The sequence below is a fragment of the Chroicocephalus ridibundus genome, chromosome 7 (assembly GCF_963924245.1).
Source record: "Chroicocephalus ridibundus chromosome 7, bChrRid1.1, whole genome shotgun sequence".
Lineage (NCBI taxonomy): Eukaryota > Metazoa > Chordata > Aves > Charadriiformes > Laridae > Chroicocephalus > Chroicocephalus ridibundus.
In genome coordinates this window covers 2,103,372-2,129,007 of record NC_086290.1, presented here as the reverse complement: position 1 = coordinate 2,129,007, position 25,636 = coordinate 2,103,372, and the positions used below count along the sequence as shown (strand labels likewise).

Below are 25,636 nucleotides of genomic sequence, written 5' to 3'. Positions count from 1 at the left end.
GGAAGTTTCCCCACAACACACACAGACAAAAGGTTTAACGCAAACAGTAAAATTTTGACAAGTGCTTTCATCTTACAATAATAACTACTGGTCGTTTTTCAAGACTGAGCAGTTCTGAAGCAATCTATCAGTGTGTGTACAGGCGGACACAGCTCCCCCAACAATTCCACACCACGTCTGTGTTTCACCTCGTCAACAAGAATGACAAGAACTGGATGAGTCCCCTCCAAATAAATGAAAATCAGATTTGGAAAGACAGAAAGAGGTAAAGGGGAAACAATCCGAGGAATGTTATGATAAAATTTCAGGAAAGGTTACTGAAGAGAATCATAATTGAACTTCATTATAATGAATAGCTTTTTAAAAAGTTTTAGCTAAATCACGTGACTAAACATGCTTAAATTTCAGGCACAGAAGTGCTCGGGCCAGGAAGTGCAGCCCTCGCAAGTCTCTGGATTAAACTGAAGCAGTAATTTTGTATGTTCTGGAATGACATTTTATTGCAGTATTAGTGTTAGCCACATATTTCATGCATTTCTTTCGGAAAGAAGACAAACTTTTCAGAAAGAGAAGTATAAAATACAAGTGATGAAGAGAAATACGAGCTTGGTCGTATGATTAATGCGTGAAAATATGGACTTTGCATTTGTAACAGACAGATAATATACTGTAACGTGTCCACATGGTTGGTATACTCATCTGAGACGGCTATTTTAGACTCAGAGAATGCCAGGTTGAGTGCTGGAAGTTCGCATTGGCATCCAGAGTTCGGCAGAGGCTGAGGACACGGAGCTCGGCTGCATCCCCGGGGAGCCAGGGGGGCAGCCCCACACCTGCGGCACCAACGGGCTGAGTACGAGACTGCGGCTGCAGGATTGAAGGTCTTGGAAAAGAAGGTAGCGAGAAAGCAGAGGCTACGTTGAAAACATTTCATCAAAACATAATATAGACACAGTTTAAACGGGATCGGTTACCATTCCGCTATCATATACTACCAATTCTTCAACTTCTTTGCCATAAAAGTGCTCAGGCTTTCCAGTCGGAAAGGATTTTTTGTTTTGTTTTTTAATCTTTGAATCTCTCCGCAGGAGAATACGTCTGTTCACAGCCACCTCTTCCGCCCTCCGCAGTGTTTGATGCGGGAAGCATTTAGACAAGAGTAACACCGAGCCGACGATTTACAAAGAGTGACTTGCAGCCTTCTAGCTACAGCAGCGTTTTCTCGCCTCAGCCAGCATCAGCCAAGTTTTCTGAACTGACAGTAGGAAAAGCTTAAAAAACCTCACCCAACTTGAGCCTTTTCTCACAAGGCACCTGGCTGACAAGGCGAAGGCCTGTACACCAGTATGACCCTGTCGGGAATAAAGGCTACGATCCAACGTGAAGAACATTTGTGAAAAAAGTCTCTGTACAATATAAAAATTAACCAGTAAAACCCTTGTAAGGCAAGAATATAATTTCTGCTTATGATTCTAAAGCACACTGTAAAAAAGTTACAGTGGCAACCACTTATCATTTCTCATTTTTGTACATTTACTATATTCACTGCAACAATTATATTCGAGTCACATTTGTATTTATAACCCACCACGACTATATGCAAAGACGTTTTTCTTTCTTAGTGCCATTCGTCACGGCACCAAATCATTCTCGTCCCGCAACGCTCAACCGCGCACCATTTAAAGGCTTAACATCACATTCATTTGAATGAGCTGAAAAACTACTTCTCAGATGTAATTAGTCTGACAGTAGCAAAGCTAATGTTTTACTCGCCAATTAAAAAAGGAACTACTTACATGAGGATGCTCACAGGGCCAAGGAGTCTTGGATTAAGTTATTTAAACAGTTCCTTGAAAAGAATTCCAGCTACCCAGTCGGATACAAGGACAAATTTACCATTTCCTCTCCCAAAGGAAGCTGGCTACAGCGTGTCTGACAAATGGAAACGCGCCTGGAACGTACAGGGTAGAAAGAACCGTAACAAATATATTTATCATAAATCACGTTAAAACCGGTGTGTAGGGAGAGGAAACCCCCACTCATTTACACGCATTTAGATGCTTTTATAGAAATAGATCTATTTGAAGGAAAATGGAAATTACAGCATAGGAAGAAAAAAACGGCGATCACTGAATCAGTTTTAGGCACTTGAGCTGCACAGAGGGAGGAGGCGCCCGTCAGACACCTCTGACATTCGCACACGCACCCCCAGGAACATACCACACAGTGCACAGGAGAACAGCTAGTATAAGCCTCCCTGAAAAAAAAGAAAAAAAAAAGAAAAAAAAAAAGAAAAAAATGAAGCTAGGCAGATCCCTGTTCACATTTTCCAAGTTCTATATCCCACCTTTCCTCGCAATTAAAAACCTGCGGAACTTTCAGATCACAGAGGCAGCGAATGGCAGGATGGATTTACCAAGTTTATTATTTGCTAAAGCAAAAGAAACATTTAAAGTATTATTGAAATATGAGTTACTGCTGTATTTTTTTGCTAGTAAAATGGCATTCTGCAGCATAAACTTAATAACCATTTTTAAAGACCCCCTCCCTTTTTCTGTATAATATCCTAAGAAGAAATTTCTCGAAGAACAAAGGCAAAGTCATGTTAAGCTGTAGCGAAAGGCAAGGCAACACAACGGACAGAGGGAGAACACACAAAAGCAATACAAATCAAGGTCATGACTCACGTTAAGACAATCACTCCCAAACAATAACGAGAGAAGTTGAAAGCAGCATTGATGCAAAGCTGCTTTTCTAAAACTTGCTTTTCTATGGACAGAATTGTGAGAAAAACGTGAATTGTCCCACGGGGAAAAGGGAAAAAGCCGTAAACAAGAAGTACGTGCAAAAAGGGTTTGCGTGTTCAAAAGTTCATCCGCTCTTCTCCAGCTCTACTAGGGGGCTAGATTTAAAAACATTTCTAACACTAGGCAAGGTGTGTAGAAAAGGACCGGCACAGCCACAACACTACCCGAGCGCACAGACTTGTGCATCGCTCTGATGTTCACCTCGTTAGTACCCGAGCAAACACACCGGTGCTCACGAAGAACCTTCAGGCAGACAGACTTCCCTACAACAACTCCCACCGCAACGTCTGGATGACACAGCTCCGCTTCTGCCGTGCCGTGCTGCCCTTCCCGCAGCACCACACCAGCCAGGCAAGGGGAGGATCCGGAATTGCCACCTCGCGACAAAGAGTTTCCCAACTACTGTAGACAAAATCCATCATCCTTAGAGACGGCAAATCCAGCACTTAAAACGAAGGTGTGTCTTCCTTTGATTCCTAAGCCCCACTAAGGACGCTACAGGCACGCGATGCGTCAGTAAGCATCGGCCACCACTGACGCCTTGCTACTGAAGAGCGCATCTGCCCGCTAAAGTACTAGGGATCACAAAACAGACAGAAAAGACGACTCGTCGTTACATTGACGTGACACACACCTGTTTTGGAGTCGGGTTAAGGCCGATTGCTCACCGCCCAACAGACAGACAAGAACTGACTCTTTAGGGCACAAGAGACATGGTTTGAACAGGCAGCATTCACCTGTGCGGTCGTTCCAGCTCCCTGCTGGGGTCTGGTCTCTCTTGTGAAACCAAGACGAAGCGAACCACCCAGTATCTCAGAGGCCACAGAAAGTGGAAGTGGCCAGGATACTGAGAAGGAAGAAGAGTAAACATACAATTACTGATGTGTAAACATAAGATGTCTGGTTGCAACGTGAGCCATATCTGGAAAAAACACCACACTTCCATTATACGGATGACGCACGTCCTACAAATTTAAGCACAAAGGAGTAAGCAGCAAATTTCAGCAAGAAGCAGGTAGCAGAATACTGCTCCATGATTTTTCTTCCATTAACAGGAACAACTCGTTTACTTAAAAACAAAACCCCACCACACACAACCTGTGTGTTGAGGCAAAGGGATGCAGTATTTAACAATACTAAAGCAAAATATTTTAAAGGGGTGAAAGGGAAGACATAAGACTCAAAAACCAAATACTTAGGTTTATAAGCAAGTCTGCTTTTTCTTTTTTAAGACTAGAAAACGTACAATTCCATTTCATATGCAAGTGTGCACAGAGCTCATTTCTTGAAGATACTATCAGATAAACTGAGAAAGTCTTTGCATTAAATTGTTATTTCTTCAAACATTTATACATTTTGCAATACACCAGTTAAATACCAATATCTATGTGCATGCACTATAAATATATGCATGTACACGTTAAAATGTTTAACAAAGACAGCAGATTCCCTAGCCAGTGAGCATCATAAAGAGATACCAAAAATATATTAAAAAGTTAAATTCTTTACCTGCCTTTGTTAAATACAGACTTTTGAAATTGCCTCCCTTCTTTTCCCCAAAAATCCACACCATGATCCCCGGAGAAGCGGCCAAATGGGAAGGCAGGTGCGCTGACGAGATTATCCCAGAACCGAAGGGAAGCACCTTAAAAAGTTCAAACTAAGCTTTTTCTTTAAAATGTCTTTTCCATCCTTATCAGATGTATGAGCTAAGAGAGGGAAGGACATTTTAAACAAAGTTTTATTTCATTTTGCTGTACTCCCCAAACATACATCTCCAACATAAAAGCCTCTGATTAAGGCTACGTACACTTTCACAATACTGACATTTCAAACCATCCAGCTCATCCCGCTGCAAAGCCTGTATCCTTGAAAATGCTCATTCTGAACGACGCCGGTATGGGACGTCCACCCATCCCGTTAGGTACTACAGTAAGAAACGACAATCCCATAGTGTTCTGACACTTCTTTATAACTCACCTGGGGACCATGCACGGGAGTTACATTTTCAAGAAGTGCTGCCCTGGAACTTCTGTGGGAACACGATCCAGGGGTGACTTACGGCCTTTCAAGTAGTGTAATCTGTTTTGTTCCCCACCTCAGTTCCCTCCATTGCATATAGATATATATACATTTTATGCTATCAAAGAGAAGTGTGCCTTCCTCTGAAAAACACTTAATAAAGAGTATGACTTGTTTTGTAAGATTCCAGTGGGACTTTTAAACATACTTTTGTGCCTCTTCTTTGGTTAAGAAAAAAAATGAGAGAGATGACATTTTTCCCTTTATGACAGCTAAAGGTACTTCTACTAGACCTGAATCATAAATGAAGAGTACTGCAAAGAAAGAAAAGCAGTACCACAGGACAGCATGACGTGAACCTTTTGGAATCGCCTAATCCAATGATGACTACCATAAAAAAAAGAAAATCCGTTTCATTTTCAAGTCTTTGGCAAATGCTTACTGTTTGCCGACACTGTAATTTGAAGTTCAATCCATGCCCCAATCCGTTATGGCATCCTCCCTAACTGAAAAATCATGTGAGAACCAAGCAACGGTCTTAAGAGAGAGTTTGCTTTATAAAGTTCTGGTGAGCCAACTGTCTGATGGACGTTACAGCCATACAGATAACAAAGGAGAAGGTGTGACACGTTGGCGATGTCAAATATTAGTACTACTGTCAACATACTGATTCAGCTTTACACGCTGGTCTGAACAGATTGCAATTAACCTAAAATTGAGGTATAAATATACACAAATATGTACAGTACACATACAGGAAAATATTTTTGCATTTGTAACATCGGTAACCTTAAAAATACTGGAAAGTTGATATCTATGCCATTGATTTGTTTGCTAATTTACTGGAATAATGAAGCCAACATCTTCAACTAGAGAGGACTACAATGGAATAATAAAACTCAAAATTAAAAGCTCCTTCCTCTCGCTTCATCTTCACCACACTCAACGTTGGACTGTTCTGAGTGGCTGTATCTTGAAAAGAAGGTTGATCACAGCTTTTAAATGCGTCCTCGGAGGAAACCAAACAGGAAACCAAACTGGAGCCTCAACTGCATCTTTTTGCTGAATGGTCTTAATTTATATACACGTGTGTGTGTGTGCATCTATGTAGAAAATAAAGTTGAAATCAGTTCAGTATAAATACATCTAACCCATTAATTCTGCCACTGTGAAGGTAATCATGGGTACAGCTCTTTTTAAGCAATGTCTGTGCAAAGAGGTCATTAAAAATCATCTGATCTTAAGTCTTGACATCATCCATTCGAGTCCTTGGCACAGTCTGTAAACAAAAGAGAGAATTTTTAAGGAATACATGCACTTCTCAGGATAACTTCAAAGATAATTCCACGGTACCAATTTAATTTCTTCCTAAGAACTCTGTAATTCTGACTGAAGGAATCACGTCCAGAAACAATTCACTCCGAGCACAGCATTTCCTGGATCTTATCATGCAATTTACGGGTGAGAGACTTCAGATCCCAGCATTTCCGAGACATACACTGAAGTTTTCTCAAATTATGATTAGTCTTAACAAACCAGAAGAGATTTTAGGTCATTCCCACCCTCGTTAGGCCCAAATCATACCAAGTTTTATCACTGTGAGGTGAGACTGCGGATTTGATGTAAAAGTTGGTTTTCAGATCACACTGATCCTAAGTCAGTATGTTCTGAGCCCAAAAATCTTTAAGTGTAAGATTATTATTGACAGGGGAGGAATGTGTGTTAAAACCAAACACCACAATTAAAACACCAAAATAATTCAAGATTCCCCTCCTACAGACAAGAGTAACTCTTACCCCTCTCCAGTTAGAGCACAGCATGCCTGAATGTGCCACTGGTGATCCTTAATCGAAGTCAGCTTCAGGAACTGAGATATTTCAGCGACTGTCATACACTCCTTAACATCCTGCTTGTTAGCAAAGATCAGCAAGCCTGCTTTTTTTAAGTCCTAGGGAGAAAGAAGAAAACAAGATGATGATTACAAGTCAGCCCTCGGAGGCAAGAGATGTGACACCAAACTAGAGAACCCAAAGCCCTAGCAAAAGAACCTAAACTATAAGACACTGCAGGCTGATCGGCAGGTAACTTCAGAAAAATCTTTTGATCCAGCAGATCAAACATCCAATTTTTGCCTAGGATGACCTGTAAAACTACGTACAGTGTTTTGTTGTGCTGCGTGAGGATCAGAGGCACCCTGTAGCCATGTGTTTGCAGCTGCAATAATGCCACACACCCCTCCAACAGCCAAGGCTCCTGTTTAACCCTGACCTTGCAGGTCATTCCTGCCGGCGTATCCAAACCAACCGCTGCCTTCTCCTCAGCCTGGCTTTTCTATAGACACACACCGCACTTTTACATATTACCATCCTGTTAAAATTGATTTTAGTACAAAATGAGTAGACTGTGCAGTTCTCACCCAGGGCAGCAGTGGGTTACCCCACCAGAACGTTTTAAGCACTGGTAAAACCTTGCCAAGCCTGACGGCAGCAAGCGCCAGCAGCGTGCGTGCTGGCACCCAGCCTGGCACCATGGCTGCCCAGAGCCAGAAGGACACTCTGCCCACGCTGCAAGCCCTCAGCCAAGGAAATGCCACCCATTAAGAAGCTTTAAGACTGCCACTGACAGTGTAAAGCAAGCTGCGGTAATATTTTATTTAGAGGATACACAGAAAATCATCGCTTACGCTGCTTCAGAATCAAAGGACGGACATCTACGTGATGCAATATTTAAAACATCAGTACTAACAATTTAGAGAACAGCAACTCTAGGGGCAAGCTTATTTTATCTCAAGCTGCTTGGAATTACACTAGTACGGGCATGTATTATTGAAGATCTGTCCCTCTGAATGTAAAAATGTCTCCCCAGAAAGCCCAGACAACTCATTCGCTTAAATGCCTATCAGGCACACTAATTTTTACAATCAGTAAAATTAATTCCCAAACGATCTACTGGTCCAGAAAATAGCTGGAACTGACCTGGGCAACTCAATTTTGCCTTAACAAAAATTCAATTGGACTGGTTTTCAAGGACTGCAAGGAAAAGCCATTCTAAATAAATACTTGACTTTCATTTCAGCTTTTATGTATTGTTATTCTCCCCAAACGTCATAGCATCTGGGGAGCGAGCAGAATATACTGAAAACATCCTGTTGTAAAACAATGTTAGATTGCTCTTTAGAACCCATCAATGTTAGATGGGTTCTTTCGGAGCACAGAAATAGTCTCCCAACACGAAGCACGGGCATTCATGCTTCTTGGGGTTTCAGCCTTCCCTCATGTCAAATTCAGTTCGTTAACAACTTCCGCATCTTCCTTTATAGATGATGAGACAGAAGATGCAGATTTAGTTTAGGGACTGCAACAGACTGAAGAGCACATCTCTGAAATTCTAATTATGACAGCAGCAGACTCAATGGCCACAGTCCCCCCCGCCACACTTAACACTCCACCAAAGCCAAGAAAGCCAGACCTACTTTATTAGAATGTATATTAAACACAATTTTAATTTAAATACCAAAAATTATAAATACAAGACACTAGGCAAAGCACTTGTTTTTTCTCAAATGCTTTAGATCACCATGATCACTCAAAGGAAATACATAGGCAGCCTTTGCCCTTCCTGCAGTCATCTGCTAAACATTGGCTATAGTTTAAATATAGATGTAATATTTTGGGATATAATGCCATCAATTTTATGCACATTTTTGTATTCCAGCACTTAGATTTGGAAGCTCATTGTCCTCAGTATCATCTCATACAAACTGATCCAGTTTGAATTAAACTTGTCTTATGAGTCCCAGTAGTCAAGCTTATCTAAACACATCTTCAGTAAAAACCGGGGCTGCGGTCCTGTGGCGCTGCCTGGGCTGATTAAAGTCTTTGGGACGTTCAGGTCATGCAATAGGTGCTCCTTGGCTTATACAGCAGTCCAGCATCTCTGAATCAGACCCAGATAGCTCAGTTTTAGACCTGACACAGGGCTCAATTTTAAGGAAGGTCTTTACAAGTTAGCAAATTCTACTCTCATTCTGTAATTTCAAGTACAAACAGACAGAATGACAGCTATTGTGGCCATAGGCAGTCTGTTTCTTCAGTTTGATAGCTGGTTGCTATAAGACATATTATTAAGGCTGTATCTGTCTTGCTGTGAAAACAGAAAACATCAAGCAACCATGAAGGTATCAAAAATACTAATTAAGTTGTTGGAGGAAACAATGTTTTTTTAAAATTATCTCATTCGGTTATTAATATGGATTGAAGCATAAAACACGAAAAAGTCACTTATAGGACCTAACTTCTGTTTCACGGAAGCGTTCAGAAGTTGAAAAGGTACTTTCGTGGGAGTTCTCTTTACTAATTTGGTATTAATTTAGATCTTCGTTAGGAGCTTCACAAAAGACAGAGCCTCAAGCAGGACAAGACAGCTCTGACACAGTACTACCTGCAGCTGGGAGAACGCGACCGGTAACGTTTGCCTTGGGCTTCACTGGAGAGGCCTCTCTGTCTCTCCATTCTGGTCTGTCTCCAGCCAGCAGGCGTAGGTGAGAGCTCTCACAAACAGCATGCGAATCTGCTTCCCTTAACACCTATCCGCCAGATCTTACACACACAAAATATTACAAGAAAGAAAACACAGGGTCTACTCACCTCGTGTGCTAACATTTTATACAGTTCTTCTTTAGTCACAGAAATCCTCTCTCTGTCTGTGCTGTCCACAACAACTATCACAAACTTTAAAAAGTGAAAAGTTATTAGTCAGAGAACAAACTCTATTTTTCTGGCCACACACCTGTCAGCAGAACAGATTACTGTTCCCATCACGTCATCCAGACGGTCAGTTGGATTATCAGATAGCATCATATCCCAGATACACCTCTCCCAGCCAGAGCGTGATTACCCACAGCACTGGTATCGTTTACAACTCATGCTGTGGTTTGTATACAAAAGTAGCTCTGACACATCTTTTGACTTTCCGTTTTCCATTTCCAAGTGAAAAATTTATATTGAAAGCAAGCGTTTCCCTGTAATCCCAGATCCGGTTTTGTTCTTTGCCTAGCATAATTGAGGTAGCACACAGATCCCTCAAATAGTTTGTTGCAGCCTTAAAAAACTTAAACTCTGTCAGCTTTCTCCCTCAACTTCAAATACTAACATGCAAATAGATATTTGCGAGGGATTTTAAAAAATCCATAAGCTCCATACTTCAAGAACAGACATGCAGATGCAAGTCACAGCATCTTATAGGGAAGCACAGGAGAACAAAGTTAATTATTATAAAAATTAACTTATTTTTAAAACCACAGTTGATAACACATAGGAAACCTTGACTTAAATTGTTATTTTGATCAAGTTCAGTATATGTGCTGCAACTTCATCACTGAAGAGTTCTTAAAATTCTTGGGGGTGCTTAAGTAAATTGATCACGGGAGCTTGCAAGACAGAGCTCCCACAGTCTTGGAGGAAACTTTTGGGTTTCAGTATTACTCCTGAGGGGTTACCCAGGTATTAGAGTACCGGTTACAGAGACAGAGCAGTCGGCCACAAGAGGGGACCTGTAAACACGGGGATCTGCAACACCAAGACAAACTGAGCACCTGCCCTAAGGCCGCAGATACCCAGACACAGAATCCTTACAAACAAGCTGTTTTTAATTGCAACTCCATATTACGCATCTTACTTAAGAAATCTAAAAGCGAGTGGTACAACAGCTTGCTAAGGATGAGACTTCAAAAAATCAAAACAGGAGTACCCCGAAGTAGCTACAGTAACTTTCAAAGGCCAGTTAACGCTGGAAAGGCGTCTGGTACAGATCTCCGGTACGCTGTATTCCTGTCACCAGCAATGGTTGCACCAGGACTTCCAGCAAGGGGTTCAGGTCATTCTCACCTCAGTGTTTGTGTAGTAGGTGTTCCACGAAGACCGAAGAGACTCCTGCCCTCCGATATCCCACATCAGAAAGCGTGTGTTGTTGACCACTATCTCTTCCACGTTACTCCCTATGGTGGGCGAGGTATGCACCACTTCGTTCATGGAGCTGCAGAGGGAAGAGAGCAACTCGGTCAGACACGGCATTGTCGAGCACCTTAGGACTCCAAACTGACCTACTGCTGTAAAAGCTAAACTCCATGCTTATTCCAAGCTAGAAAGCTTAGTGGGAGAAGTATAGCAAACACTTCTTATGCAGCAAATATAGACAAGGTTTGACGGTGGAAGCTGAATAAAAATAAATAAAAATAGCAATAAAAAAGGAACCAGTGAATAATCAAATTACGAAGCTGAGAGAGCATTCATGAAGAAAGCTATATTACAATTAATTAAATCATAAAGCTGAGAGAATATTTGGTTCTGAAGCTGTTTTAAGCAGTCAGCTTCTCTTTTTCCAGGCTGATTTTGGCACGCATGAGAGAGAGCAGTTGTTTGCTTCAAGAATGCGGTTAAGCCACAAGATTTCCAAGGTTGCAGAAAAATAGTAACTCAGCATCCAACTCCACCAGACACACTCCATCGCGCTCTCCTTCCAGTATAGGCCACGAAGAGCGTACTTTCTTCACAATGCAGTCACTTTATGACCAAACTTGCTTCCCTCTCCCTTCAGCACAATCCAATAACGCCACTTTTTGGAGACAAATGCAGACATTAAGTCTTTCAAATATATTGTTTTAGAGATATTGAGTGCAACTTTGTCATTAAGACCACCACTTTCACATCAATAGTGATAACCAAATGTGTACTCTGGGTACTCCTAAAGTTCAAATTATTTAAAAACTCTACTGTATCGAAATACGCAAAAAAAATTAAAAGCAGCTTCAAGGGAAATGTCAACCATTTTCAAAGAACTTAATTATTTTTTCTTCTTGATAAATTTTTCATTTTATGTGAACATTTTTGAAGTTTTAGCAGAGCTTTTAGTTACAGTGACAGCAATTTGAGACTTGTAACAGTGCTGGAATATTTCCTGAAGAGGATAAAGAGAGCCGAGGAGATAAAAGGATGGTCCAGTGTTCTCAAAAGGAATCCCAGTTACCCAGCGCCTTAGCAGCATAACGAGATACCTTCTCACCCCACACGTTTCAGGGCAACTACGTAAGGGAAAGAGAAGGACTAGAAGAAAGAACCATAAAACCAAATAAGATGCCTGTGGCTGACTTCATATTTAAAAAAACAGGTTTTAGCAGAGGTCTTTTAATGCTTGAAAGAGATGTATCACAAACCGCCTCCCCTTGGTTGAGCCTGCAGCCTTTCACGTTCAGGCTGCTGGCATCTCACAGTTTGCAACACAATAGGTGGATTTTTCCCTCCTCCTCACCGAAACAAGGTGAGCACGAAGCTTAATGGCACTTCTAGGAACCTGATCGCAAAATCCTATGGCTACCTGAGGGGAGGGAGGAGATCCAAGCACGAAAACAGGAAGAAGTGAAGTGTCTGTGGAGCTGCCACAATCTCTTAGAAGAATCACCTCTCCAATGCCTGCTGTGACCCTCCATGACATCAAAGTGATGGCCAGTGCACTAACCAAGACTAGTTGTCCTGCTAGTTATCTCTGCCCATCTCTTATGAAAAAGAGTTAAACATATTCATCCATGCTCAGAACACTTATCTGCTATGAAGAAATGGCAGGAGAAAAAATGGGATATGCACAGATGGAGGCAGGGCTTAAGGAGGAGTCAAGCAGGAGGAACAGAGGCCAGTACATACAGAGCTCTGTCAAAGCGGCAAAGTGGGCAAGGGGAATACAAGCAGAGAGAAGGGGAAGTCCTGTGGAGCTAAAACGGATATAAAGAAAAAGGAGGCATATAGAGATCCACTGTACAAAAGGGAAAAGAAAACACTGAGGCTGCAGAAATAAGAAGATGAGAAGAATCATGAGACATTCGTGGAGGAAGTGGAAAGACACCAGCAGCATTAAAACGCTCCAAGGACGGCCCTCAGCTGCAGCCGTTACTAGTTTTAAAAAAGTATTCTTCATTCTATTTATGCTTTTTAAAATCTCTCACTCCCGATTTAAATAACGACAACCACCACCATCTTTTCACTTTCTCTGCAGAGCATGCTAGGGCGTAAGTGGCTGGAAATGCTGCAGGAGTTTCACGTTTCAGAAAGGCAAAAGCAGATCATAATTTGACAAAATCCGAACACTTTGAGAAAGCATATTTTAAGTGTAGGATTGGACCAGTACGACCATATCGCTTAACAGGAATTATTTCTGATACTGACCCAGGAATACTTCCTAATACCAGACTACTCGACGTGAGAAATCACAAATCTGTTTCTATTATAAACAGACCTTGAGTCCCCTGTCCCACCCAGAAGCTTATGAGTCTGTGGACATATTTGTACCCTTTTATCAAAATGCAGTTGAGGACCAGAGATACGAAGCTCGTACGAGTTTCATGCAAACCAGTAGCAAGGTTAACGCAAGACAAACACAAGTCAGTGCCACCATTAAAGGCAGAAGCTGCAGCACAGCTGCCAACACTGGGGGCTCACATAGAGCCCTGGCCAGGCAGCACGGGCTGCCACCAGCCACAGAGCTGTGCTCTCCTGGGCTCAGCCCACGCTCAGCTCCTCCTTCATCCCCTACCACAAATGACATGGAAGCACACCTTGGTACGCCGGACACGAGTCATGGCAGGGAGAGGTCAGGCTTTGCTGCTTTGCTACTCACAGAACAATTTGTTTAGTATTTATGTGCTGTGGCATGGATCAGTTTAGCAGCACTGTCCTGTGGCTAAACCTCACTATAATCATATTTTGTGGAGCTGGCAAACGGCCTACACGGTGACACCAAAGGCAGTTGTGATTAAGTGGTAATAGCAATGTAATCTGATGAATAAAAGCTCTGAACAAAACCTTATTCATATATCAGGCAAAACACAGACGATTTCAAACTCTAAACACACGCTCTGACCCACCGACACCTACACTGTTCAGTAATCTTCAGCGTAACGCTTTTAAAGTAAAAACTAACTGGGAAAGCAGCGACAACAAGTCAGAGAAATATATACAATGCACACCTTGAAATACAAGAAACGTCATCCGCAGTTCATACTTACAATTGATAAAGAATGGTCGTTTTTCCTGCATTATCCAGACCAACAATGATTACTTTGTGCTCTGAAATAAAAATATCACCAGTAAGCCACATAGTTAACTTTGCTATCACGATAACAACTGTGTTAAGAAACAAGGTTGGTGTTGCATTTTTGACTGATTTCCTACGCAAACACTGCCAAACTTCAGGTGCCACATTTCATGGGCCATGGCTAAAAGTTGGTTTGACTGTGGAGGTGTACAAACCCACGTACTGTTCTGAGTAGGTAAGTGACCGTTGATTTTTTCCCCATCTGCACATGTACAGGAACAGTTTCTGTGAGACTACATGCGGATTTGTTCCTTCTCTAAACTGCTGGAGAAATCTCACGCTGGAATCCTTTCCTGAGTTTCTACACATTTTTGCAGCTTGTAAGAGACTGTACTCCCTGTCCCCCCCAACTACAGTAATTCTCCAGAACACATGCTCACACGTGTTAAATGTTCATTTCCGAGGCCGTACTTTTATTACGGCCTGCAACATCTCGATGTCTTTGCAAAGAGTTGTTAAAAACCACAGCGACGCTGATTTGCACTGTAAGCAGGGTGATCCACCTGTCTCCCTCAGTGCCCTCTTTTCCTTTCAGCAGGTTTGGAACCCGGAGAACACATTTGCCTACGAATATTTTACAGTACGCATTCACCCAATTTAGTTTTAGACGAACCAACGAATACTACACAAAACTACTCTGACACATATGCGAACGCATTCTGGAGCTCAATGCCAGAATCAATTATTGTTTCTATTTAGCACCTTCTTTCCTATACACCACAAAATTGAATTTGAATTCTACAGCTGGTGTTGTCAAGCACATTCAAATTTATGATTTCCAGGACGAGTCAGCGCTGCCTGCTCTCAGCTATATTACGCAACTTTTAGTTGCACAAATAACCTTGGCTTCAACGGGACTATTCATGCAAGTAAAAGCTTTGTGAGAAGGGGCTTTCTTCCCCCCCTCCCCAGTGGTCCAACAAGGGCAACAAAAAGCCATTATAAGTCTGCCCAAGCTTCCTTCAGACAACCAGAAATCAATTCCTTCTGTTAGCAAAGTACACTCGCATTGATTCATCACAGAAGAGAGAGGGAGGGGACAGGGGTCAGGTAAGTGGGGTTTCTTGGTTTTGATTTTATCAATATTGTGTGGTTGTGCAGAGTTGTCTTATGTACCATCAAATATAAATTCCAGGTTTAATAACTTTGCATAACTGCACAATATTGTAAAAGTATCTGCTTACCTGACCCCACATAACTAGGAACTTTTGTTTCTGGTGTGATGTTGCCAGCATAGTGGATGTTAGGAAATCAGTTGGAACAGAAGATCTGAGGTGGGGCTGGATGCTACAAGACAAAAATATTTTGTTGTGTTTGCACTAAGTGTTAATGGGCATATAATTGGGACATTCAGCATGCATGTGTAAGAGCATTTAAGTTTACTCTAAATCAAATTTAAAAGACCTTATAAACACAGAGAAGAGCCCCAGCATGTGTTTTATAGTTAAAAGTTACAACTCTCATTAAAACCTCACTGTAAGGAGACAAGCGTCACCAATCTGAAGTTACTTATAACATTTACTCCATAAACAGCAGTTTTGCCAGATACGGGGGCTGATCACTTAAGGCCATTAATAAACAGCAGGTGACGAGATGAGACTAGACACTAACGACGCAACACGGCTGTATTCTTTCGGCACAGGTTAATAATTTAACATCCACCTTTCATGAAATGAGCTTTTCAGTGACTTATGAGGAGGGGGGTTAAAAAAAAAAAAAAAAAAAAAAAAGGTTAACACCCACCCCCCCCCCCCAACTTTCCTGGCCGCAGCCTGTCCTCCCGGGCCGCTCCCCCCGCCCGCCACCTCAAGGCTCGTAGCCTCGTAGCCCCGGTGGCCACCGCTGTGGCGGTTTACCAGAGCGGGCCCCCACCTCAGAAAGGGGCGAGGAACCGCCGCCTCAGCCCGCCCCGGCGATCGCCCCTCAGGCCCCGACACGTTCCGTCCTCCACCTCGCCCTCACCCTGATGGTTGAACAGCCTCCATATCCTGGTGAAGAGGATCCCCATCCTCAGCCGGGGCCCTCGCCGCCTCCTCCTCCTCCTCAAGCGCCTACCGCGGGCTTCTTCCCCACCCCGACCCTCTTTTCAGGGCCCGGCCCAGCTCCCGCTTTGCCGGCTGGGGCCTGGCCTCATCACCTCACGCTGGGACATCGCCGCCGGCTCCTCTCGCCTCAGCCGGGGCCGCTCTCTCGCCTCAGCGGCGGGGGGGCGGGGGGGGGGGGGAAGAAGGCGCCGGCGACACCGCGGCCACCGTAGGGACGGGGGAAGGCGGGGGCTGACGCGTCGCTGTGACGTAGGCGCGGCGGCCGCCATTACGCGACGCCGCCTCAGCGAGCGGCTGCCGCGGCGAAGGCCGCGCTCGCCCCCTCAGGGGCGAGCGCGGCCTTCGCCGCGGCAGCCGCTCGCTCAGAATGCTTCCCCCCGACTACAAAGACACCTTTAAGCGGTTCGCACGTTTTTTTCCCCTCATTTATTGTATAAAAGTTAATTATAATGCAGTTTTTGTTTTTTTTTTCTTTTTATACATCTAAATTCCATAAAACAAACCCATAGAAACGAGGACGCCCTCAGCATGCAAGCCCGCGTTTTTTCTCTCTCTCTCTCTCTTTTTTTTTTTTAAATGATTCCAGTCACAAAAATAACAACACTTTTTTTTTTTTTACCTTTTTTTTTTTTTTTTTCCTTCGAAAGCCACTAAAAGCAGAGGGAGAGCAAAGCATGCAACACTGTACACAATTTGCATAGTATATTTTACCCGGCATGCCTCGTAGAATGCTACACATACAGTATCTATAGGAGTAAAAACAGAAAAAAGGGGGGGGGGGGGGGGGGAACCGGCAGAAAAAAAACAACACAAAATTTGTGTGTATTCTTTCTTTTTTATTAGTAACAGCTGAACTGGCTCCCACCGAGGTACCACCGCCAAGCTGTCGCTGGGAACCAGTTTGGGTGAGAAACGGGAGATTTGTCTGGGATGCGAGAAGCCCAAGGTCCGTCGTTCGCAGGGTGAAGGACCCCTTTTCACTGCCTTCCGCCACCCCGCTGCTTCTCCCGCGTACATGCAAGTCGCGCTTCGCTCGATTCTCTTCCTACGCTGCGCTTCCACAACCGTGACTTCTCTCTGCGCGAGAAGAGAATCGGGCGTATTCCAAATGTAAACACACCTTGGGCCCAAACATGCGTTCCTTAAGCTTGCTTGTCTTTACTATTTATTTATTTATTTTTAAATTCAATTTTAAATTCTCAGCAATATTAGTGGAAGTTTTGGGTGGGCTCGTCCACAGCTCCTACGGTGTAACATTCTTCTCTCCCCCACCCCTCCCTCCCCACACACGAAAGCACGTAGCTCTGTGGCCCCGAGCACTGATTTACCGGGGGTATTTCATTCCCAACCTTGGGCTACTTCCGTGTTTGCAGGATATTCATCAGTCGTATGCCAAAATCTGTACACTGGCCAGAAGTAGAAGTTACTCATGTAATTTCAGCTTTGAGGAGGAAATTAGCAGAAATGAATGCAGTGCACTTTCTAATTTTAAAAGGTTCTTTCCCCCCCTCCCCATTCATTAGTATGGAGGGAATACAAGTTATTGAAAAATCAATCACATATGCAAAATGTGAGGCTTAGAAATAAACTGCTGAAGTATCAGGCAGCAAGTTAAACTGATCAAGAATGCAATAAATCCATTGACGCTGGATCAAAATATCTACTCCTTTTTTTCAAAAATACAATGCCAAATGCAATAGTGGAATTACTGTAAATTTGTGCTATTACAAATGTGCTTCTTTTTCCTTGCTCTGTTTTTACATCATTGGCAAAATATATTATTCTGTATTGTACAATATATTTTCTCACTATATAGATTTTCTACTGCTTATACAGAGTAGAATTAGTATCAAAGGGGACTGTGGTGTTAAATTTAATTACATTTTGTTTTTCAGGAAATACGGATAAGGCATGTGATCATCAGTATGCGACATTATGGTCAGACCTTGCAAATACTGACTCTCGGAGAAGACAGTACTAAACGCTGTGGCCGGCAGTAGGTGCCTGTAGGCTCTAGTCCAGATAGTAACTCACTGCCAGGGAGTTTGAGGGGAAGAGGCAAGTCTACTAAACATGGCCGAGACCAAGCCGATGCTACTCCCAGCTTCCCCACTTTCCAAGGAACAAAGGGATGACACACTCTTCCTAACATTTTTAAATGATTTCTACCTTCTCCCAAAATTCTCTGTATGGATTCAATTACAACATTTCTCTTCACTTCTTAAGTGGATTCCACAAATAATGAAAGAGATCTTAACACAAATTTCAATACTGAGTAGCATTTCCAGCTCCTTCTCCAAGTTAATGCCCTACATATATTTTACAACATAATTAAAATGTCCCTGTATTTTTAAAGGCATACCTTTATTTTTCTATATAAAATAAACTGGACTTGAATAACAATCTAACAGAGGTTATTCAAACGACAACTCTTCAAATAATATACTCTCTTTTGGCATCGTTTTAAAGATAGTGGGAACTTAATTCCCCCAAAGTTAAAATTGGCTACATTACAGTATCTTCATCCTTGTTACTCTTTGTACAACTACTATTTGAAGGAATGAGAGGTAACAGCAACAAAATACATGATAGCAGACCACCACCTATCCAAGCTTGTACTGAGACCAAATGGGGTAATACAACCCAGTTTGAAGATACAGATTTTTAGGAGCAAAACCAGATTTGTATCGGTGATATTTTACAAAATACGCATTTGATTTTTTTCTTTTTTGGTCTCCAATTATTTTTGCTTTAAAGAAAATGAAGACCATAGCATTAAGGACAGGCTTCAGAAGCACTGAACTTGGAAAACAAAATATAGCAGAGGACACATTTAATACATTCCTAAAGAAAAAATGACTTGTGAAAGCCCTAATTTACCCAAATCAGTATGCTAAAAGTAATAGTATTAGCAATATTATTTTGCGAATGGTAACGTCAGTAAAGATACGAGATTCGGGGACGTTTCAGAGAAGTCTACGGTATTGAGACCAAACTGAATTCAGAAGATTTGGAGTCAAACTGAAGTTACGGGCCTACGCACATCCAGAGGAACTACCATCCATCATCTTGTTATTCCTACAGCTACCTTTCCTCCTTTTTGTCATTTTCGCTCTCTAAAGTACATATTAAACGTTAATTTAAAAGCAAGGAGCACAAAAGATTAAACCCCCAAGTAGCAACTTCAGAAGCAAACCTGGAGAAAGCACAGTAAAATGTTTTTCTGTTTGCAGCAACCCCCGTGAGTGCCATCACTGGCAACTCAGTCTGCCGAGTCCGCGAGCCACCTCCCATCCCAAGCACACCTCCTTTATCTGGCTCCGCCAGAGTTACCTCCGAAAGCCACGGTATCGGAAGCAGGCGGAGTGCCCAGCAGCGTACCGAGATTGGGGGTGATTAGCAAGAGATAACAGCACTTGCTTCACAAACTGCTCTTGCTTATCAAGTACAAAATCAGGGGGTGCCACCTGATTTCTGTGGCAATATGATTTTTCAGGATAAAATCCAGGTGTCGGGCCGTACCGCACTATCAGTTCTCAAGCAGAGGAACTGATTTTTGCCAGACCGACCTGTTTAGGTAATGATAATCTAATTTGGCCCACTGTTTATCAACTAAAATTTGATACAGAATGCTTTAGTTGCATTCCTTTAAACGTAATTTCACAATAGGCTCGGAAAACCTCATCAGTTGTGAGTTGCGCATCCCACGGGATAAATGTTCGTCTGTGGAACTGGTAAAAGAACCTATACGTCTGTTAAATACAACTCGCCAAAGTATTTGAAATTAAAAGCTTAACAATTAATGGTCTTTGAAGTGGCTTCAAGATTTTTAAAATACTTTGTTAATTCATTCACAAACATATGAATGCACTGACATATATTGTCTTTAGATATTAAGATTGTTGTTATCACCTTTATTGGCTAAATTGTCATTCATCCAAAAGTGTCCTAATGAAAAACTCAGATAACAACAACAACAACGAAAAAAAAGTTTTTATAAACATTTCTAAAAATTCTCTGTATAAGCCAGAGCCTAGGAACAGAACTCTGATCTTTAATAATATTTTAATAACAAGAAGAAATGGTATGAGGACTGGAAAATTAGTCTTACTCGTATTCATTCAGGAATACATGAACTTCACAATTTTATACAGCGCCATTGCATAATAAATCACAATACAGCTGGCTAGCGTTGCTGAAGTTCTAATACAAATACTATGAGTTAACATGTCCTGATCAACATCGCAGCTTTTACTGATTACCGTGGTTCCTAAAAATAATTTGCTTTTTAAAATAAAGAGTTCCCATAGCTTGTATCTAGAATAAATTAATCATCTATTAGCATGTTCAATATATTTGTACTTAAAGATGTATCTGTCTCCAAAGAATAAAAAATAGCAAGCAAGGAGACCTGCTGGATCACTTATAACTGGTTTCTTATATTAAATGGGCGATGGGCAAGGAGAGAGTAAACTAATTACGTACAACAGTAAAGTAAACTTAAACCCACATAATAAAGGAACTCCATGTGTTCTTTCAAGAGAATACATGACTTCCCTCACAAGCTTGTTTTTGTTAGAACAAACAAAGTAGTTTTGGCACTTCAGATGCTGCAGGTGATGGAATTTGTGCATATGTGTCGTGTAGATCTTTCCCTTCACTAGCATGACATGGAAGACTTAAAAACAAGGCTCCAAAAGGCTCTAGAAATAAATGACATTTTTGTCTAGGAAATGATAAAGCAGTAACCTTGTTTACTAGAAAATATATGTAGATGCTTCGCAGCTACCTGCCATTAAAATGCAAATATCTTCAAGCAGTTAAATGATCTGATCCCTAATGCTACTACAGAATAAAGATAAAGAGCTGTCTAATCTAGGTTTATACATCTCAGTGCATCCTTTGCAATTAATACTTTAATGCACACAAACAAGAAACTTATTAAAGCTTATAGAAAAAATGTTTTGCCTAATGCCTTCTTTCTCATGCAGGTATGTGTGCTGTACATGTAACAAAGATTTGTAAAAATTACTGGAGAATGCTCCACTGTGCTATAGCAGAAAATATTAGAGAAGGCAGCTGAAGCTACCATTCCCAGACCGGATCTTGCCGCGCTTTCTCAGCCTAAATGCTCTCTGGGAATCCGCAGACATCCAGCCTGAGAAAATGAAACAGGATCAGGTCTGTCATATCCATTCTTCACTCTGTTACTCCAAGGGATGCAGATATTCTCTGTTTTGGTTTTTTTTTTGGTAACCGGCCCATTCAAATCATCTAGTGGTGCCTTTTAGGCGGTGAAGTTGTTTAAAAAATTAATCATGCATCCACAGTCTTTTAATGCTGCTAGAGATGTACATCGTTTTTGGTTGTACCAGATATGAGATGAATTCCTTTTCTCATCGTTAACATCAAGAAGATAACCAGACTCAACAGTGGTGGAAAAACACCAGTGATTTTTGCCAACTGGTCCAGAAAGTAGAAGAAACCGTAATATTCAGGAAATTCATTTAGTGCTACACGCTTTTAAAGCCTACTGTTAGCAGGCTTTGGGAAGAAAATAAGCAAATATAAAAGTTTATGATCCTCATTTTTGAAAAAAAATAGTTTTGACGTGAACCTGCATAAAAGCCTGCACGTTCAGCACAGGTGTGTCAATTTTAGAAAACGCATGCAGTGGGGGATTTCAGGAGTCTCTGCTTAAAGACATCAGTGGGTTGTACAAAACGGTCAATTACGGTCAATTTTTCAATCACATCGGATCTAAGGCTTCACTGATCATGTAAGACATAAGGTCCAATCACATAAATTTATCTGTTCAAAGAAACTGAAGACTCAGTAGGTGGAAAGAAGTGATTGTTAGGAAGTAAGGCAGCGATATCTCCAAAGATTTACCATAGTTCTTTGAATCAAAAATGTCAGATCTAAGACTTTACTGTGAGCAATTTTTTTTCTGATACTCCCATTTTTATTGCAAGCTAATTCTGACCAATATGTTATTTTAAATGTTCATCATTTCGAAATATTTAACCCTGCCCCCTTCCCTCAGATTTCATGACTGGAATTTAAACTGATGTTCTTCTGGAGAGTTCTTGTGCGATGCTGGAATTTTCAGACATTCTGGCTTTTGGAAGATGTAACACACAGGCAGGTACTCGGATGTACTGGAATGTAGATACTCTACATACTGGGTAAGAAGAGTGTATTATTTTCCATTTAAAAAGGCAGAATACTAAAAATGGGAGAAAAAACTATTATGTATCTATACACTAATGTTCCATTTTGGGACTACTAGCTGTATTCAGGTAAACGAGAGGAAAACAAAAGACTTCTCAACCTCTAACCATACAAACTATTCTTCCGTTTGTTCATTTTCCTGGTTCTGTTTCCCCTTATCCTGTCATAGTTCATCATCGCTGACCGCAAAAAAAAATGTCAGTACTGACTAAACTAAAGAAATCATTTTGCTGCAACATTCATGCCAGGTCTAAAAATAATTTCAAACTGGAAAGTATTTTGTAACTGCTGCAATAATTTGTGATATTTGGCACTCTCAATAGTTTACATTTGGTTCGTCTGAAAAAGCCATTCTGGAAATAAGTAGTTGTTAGAATAAATCCTTTTATTCTAACCTTAAATGTAAATTGAGCTTCCAGCAAACAAATACTGGAGCTGACTTTCTGGCTTCTAGCGGTTTGTAATTTTCAGATTTTTGATTTGTATTTTTTTCAATTGTTTGCAACATGCTCAAGTCGACTTTCCAGTCAATTCACCCAAATTCCAACAGGAATTGGTTTATAAATTGGTTCCAACTGGAACTGGTCATTTGGAATTTCCAGCACAGGAAATTATTTTATAAGTGCCTTGATAAGTACCCTAAATTACAAACGGATGCGTCTAATATCTAACGACAAGGAAAAGTATGGCTATAAATGCAAATGCTGTACTAAAAAAAAAAAAAAAAATCCAAAAAACAACCTATATGATCGGGCATAAACATAAGGGCATGGTAACTTTTTTTTTGCCCCCTACTTAACATCAAATGACAGCAGAGTGCAACCTCAGTATAACCGCGGTACATCTGCCAAATTAAGATGATTTATTTTTATTTTTCCTAGCTACGTTATGGCAAGTTATCAACTGATGAATACTATTTTTCCCCAGGTTCTTGAACTCAAAGCCTATGTCGTGAATCATGGCTATATCCTCCAGGGGATCCTCGGTTCCTATGGGGTTTGTAAGTGTCCTGGTACGAGTCAGAGTATTCTTCTTCCACTAGAGGATAGTGATCTCGGCTGTGTTGGGAACTGGAAGACAAGCGGTTCCTGCTCTTCCGAGCCCTTTCATTGTGATAATTTTCATCTGAGGTCATTAGACTTCGTCGCTCAATTGGAGAGTTCTCTGTAGAATGGCTGCTGTGCCTCATACGCTGGCTCTACGAGTGCCAAAGAATCCAAGCGTTAATACAGACAAAGAATATTTGACAGTTTTTAGCACGTTTTGAGACTTATTCTGAGGTCTTTCAGAATCCATCCACTTTTGTGTTAGTCATTTTATATTAAAGTCTGTACGCTACAGGAATGGGTTACAAGAATAGTCTGGTTCCTAGAGCTGAAAGCAGACCAAAGGCAGGATTACAGTGCGCACCTTACGGTATTCACCTTGTTAAATACTACAGGCCAGTTAGCATGAAAAGTGAGCTGATGTATTCAGCATTTATCACTTTTCTCTGATCATGAACATAACATTCATGCTTCTATTTTGCTTAGAAAATTTTGAGCACTGATTTATGTGGTTTTAGAAAACATCTGAAGGTGTTTGTTGTTTTTTGGGGTTTTTTGTTTGGTTGGTGTTTTTGTTTTTGTTTTTGTTTTTTTTAAAAAGGTGCGGTTCTGAGCCCTGTTTAAGAACCTTCGTATGACCAAACAAATGGTGGACTGTTCACCAGGCAGCTAAGGCGTGGCTAAAATGATTAGGTATCAAAAAATTCATTCAACTAAAACATAATAAATATTTTAAATATGTTGACAAAAAATCCTTTTCTAAGATTATTTATTAATTAAAGGGTTTTGCTTTTGCTATCCTCACGTTCCCATAATATGCTATATTTGTCTCATGAACAAAATCAGTTCATATTTTTTGCCTGTAAACTGGCACAATGAAGAAGTAGCCGGAAAACGTATTTTGTTAGCTGTGATCACACGTTACACCTCTCAGGAGTATAGCCATCCGTGCTCTCAGAACTAACTTGGGCAATACTCTTCTTTCTCCAGATAACACACCCAATGTCATTTTCCTGATGCTGTCCCTGCCCAGAGAATGCTGCCGCTGTGGCTGCACTCTTGTGGCCTCAGGTTCCCGAGCACAGACGGCATCGTCTGCTCCTCTCAGTTCGGAAATGCCGACCGATGCTCCCTGTGCTCTGAAAACCTTCCTCCTACTGCTGCACCCTCTCTGGATGGCAACTGTTGAGCTGCATAATTTATAACAAAAGGCTTGTCTGCGCGGGGCAGTAACTGTGCCGACGGGTGTACATTTACAGCACAGCAGATGCGGTGTCACATCTCCTTCTGTGGATCGATGCTCCCAAGGTTACTCAGGGAGAGATGCCACATTACGAGCTGGCACGGAAAAGGTGCCCTTCTGCAAATTCACACACACGGCTACTGGGCAGCAACTTCTACCACATTATCCCCAAGTTTTCCCTATTGCATCATGTTTTAGTAGTCATTATAAGTCAAAGTCCACATATTTTCTTCACAAATTACACTTCTCATCTTTATTTGGCCTGGGCATACAATTTTCATATATAATCACCTAATCAACTGCAACTTTACCTTTGTGTGCTCACACTCTCGATCTTCCCTGTAGTAATTTAGTGGCCTGGCTGCAACCTGCTCCTTTCTGGAAGCCTTCCCGTCTCCCTGCCTTGATTGCAATCCCCCTATTTACCTCCCGAGAGGTGTAAGCGTGGCACAAAACTGGTGTGGCTGCATGCTGGTCTTATGCCCCAAAATAACTTTTGATCCAGCAGTGCAATTGGAATGATAAGCTGCGTTATGTTTTCTGCAGTAGTGGACTTAAAATGCAAATGCCCTGGAGCCTAAGGGACACACATCCCCGAAAGCTGACTTACAGGATTTAAGGCCATTTGCTGAAATTAGACTAGACTGTAGGTTTAGAGCTAACCAGGGATTAGGTACAAGGGCGCACCACTGGCCCCTAGGAGTTAGCAATGACAAAATTTACTCTTCCTATTGAGGACTGCAAACACACACAGCTCAACATTGGCATCTTCCCCTTTTAGGCGAGGTCACGACCAAGGACACGGTGACCACTGGCTTTGGCAGGAGTACCACACATGGTGCGATGGGACACAGCGAGAGCACACTGTCGCATATACCCTCTCTTTTTTTCCCCGATTCCTCTGATTCTGTGCCATTTAACTTCACCCTGGTGACCGTCACGAAGCCCGAAGACTTAAGTTAAATAAGAAGTTTCAGTTTCCAGTAAACTAAAGCCCAGGCCACAATCAAGTAAAAAAGAGATACTCCTAAGTCCTGATTAGGTGAAGTATGTACAGATCGTCCCAGCAAATCTGTACCGTTCTCAGGCGTGACTGTT

General features: G+C 41.7%; 2 protein-coding genes and 1 long non-coding RNA gene across 7 annotated transcripts in view; 1 reads left to right on the top strand and 2 right to left on the bottom strand.

Moving 5' to 3' along the window:
- Nucleotides 1-4,002: 4,002 nt before the first annotated feature.
- On the bottom strand, nucleotides 4,003-16,179 carry ARL5A (ADP ribosylation factor like GTPase 5A). 2 transcript variants are annotated; one of them, XM_063341261.1, is made up of 7 exons: nucleotides 15,933-16,179; nucleotides 15,155-15,257; nucleotides 13,882-13,942; nucleotides 10,715-10,862; nucleotides 9,476-9,559; nucleotides 6,626-6,777; nucleotides 4,003-6,108 (listed from the first exon to the last, which is right to left on the bottom strand). In XM_063341261.1, the coding sequence occupies exons 4-7, from the start codon at nucleotides 10,856-10,858 to the stop codon at nucleotides 6,060-6,062; spliced, it is 429 nt and encodes a 142-aa protein (XP_063197331.1). In that variant the 5' UTR covers nucleotides 10,859-10,862; nucleotides 13,882-13,942; nucleotides 15,155-15,257; nucleotides 15,933-16,179; the 3' UTR covers nucleotides 4,003-6,059. The 2 variants fall into 2 exon arrangements, with proteins under 2 accessions (XP_063197331.1, XP_063197330.1); XM_063341260.1 differs by lacking the exon at nucleotides 15,155-15,257.
- A 108-nt stretch (nucleotides 16,180-16,287) lies between these two features.
- On the top strand, nucleotides 16,288-19,823 carry LOC134518095 (uncharacterized). Its single transcript, XR_010071877.1, has 3 exons — nucleotides 16,288-16,417; nucleotides 16,859-16,961; nucleotides 17,911-19,823. It is a non-coding gene; the product is annotated as an uncharacterized LOC134518095 (long non-coding RNA).
- Nucleotides 19,824-19,895: 72 nt separating this feature from the next.
- The window catches only part of CACNB4 (calcium voltage-gated channel auxiliary subunit beta 4), a 100,621-nt gene continuing 94,880 nt past the window's right edge, over nucleotides 19,896-25,636 (bottom strand). For 2 of the 4 annotated variants that reach the window (XM_063340307.1, XM_063340309.1), the window contains one exon: nucleotides 19,896-23,447. In XM_063340307.1, coding sequence (XP_063196377.1) covers nucleotides 23,187-23,447 — 261 coding nt within the window. In that variant the 3' untranslated portion in view covers nucleotides 19,896-23,186. The remainder of the gene's footprint in view (nucleotides 23,448-25,636) is intronic. The other 2 variants (XM_063340310.1, XR_010071876.1) reach the window with 2 other exon arrangements.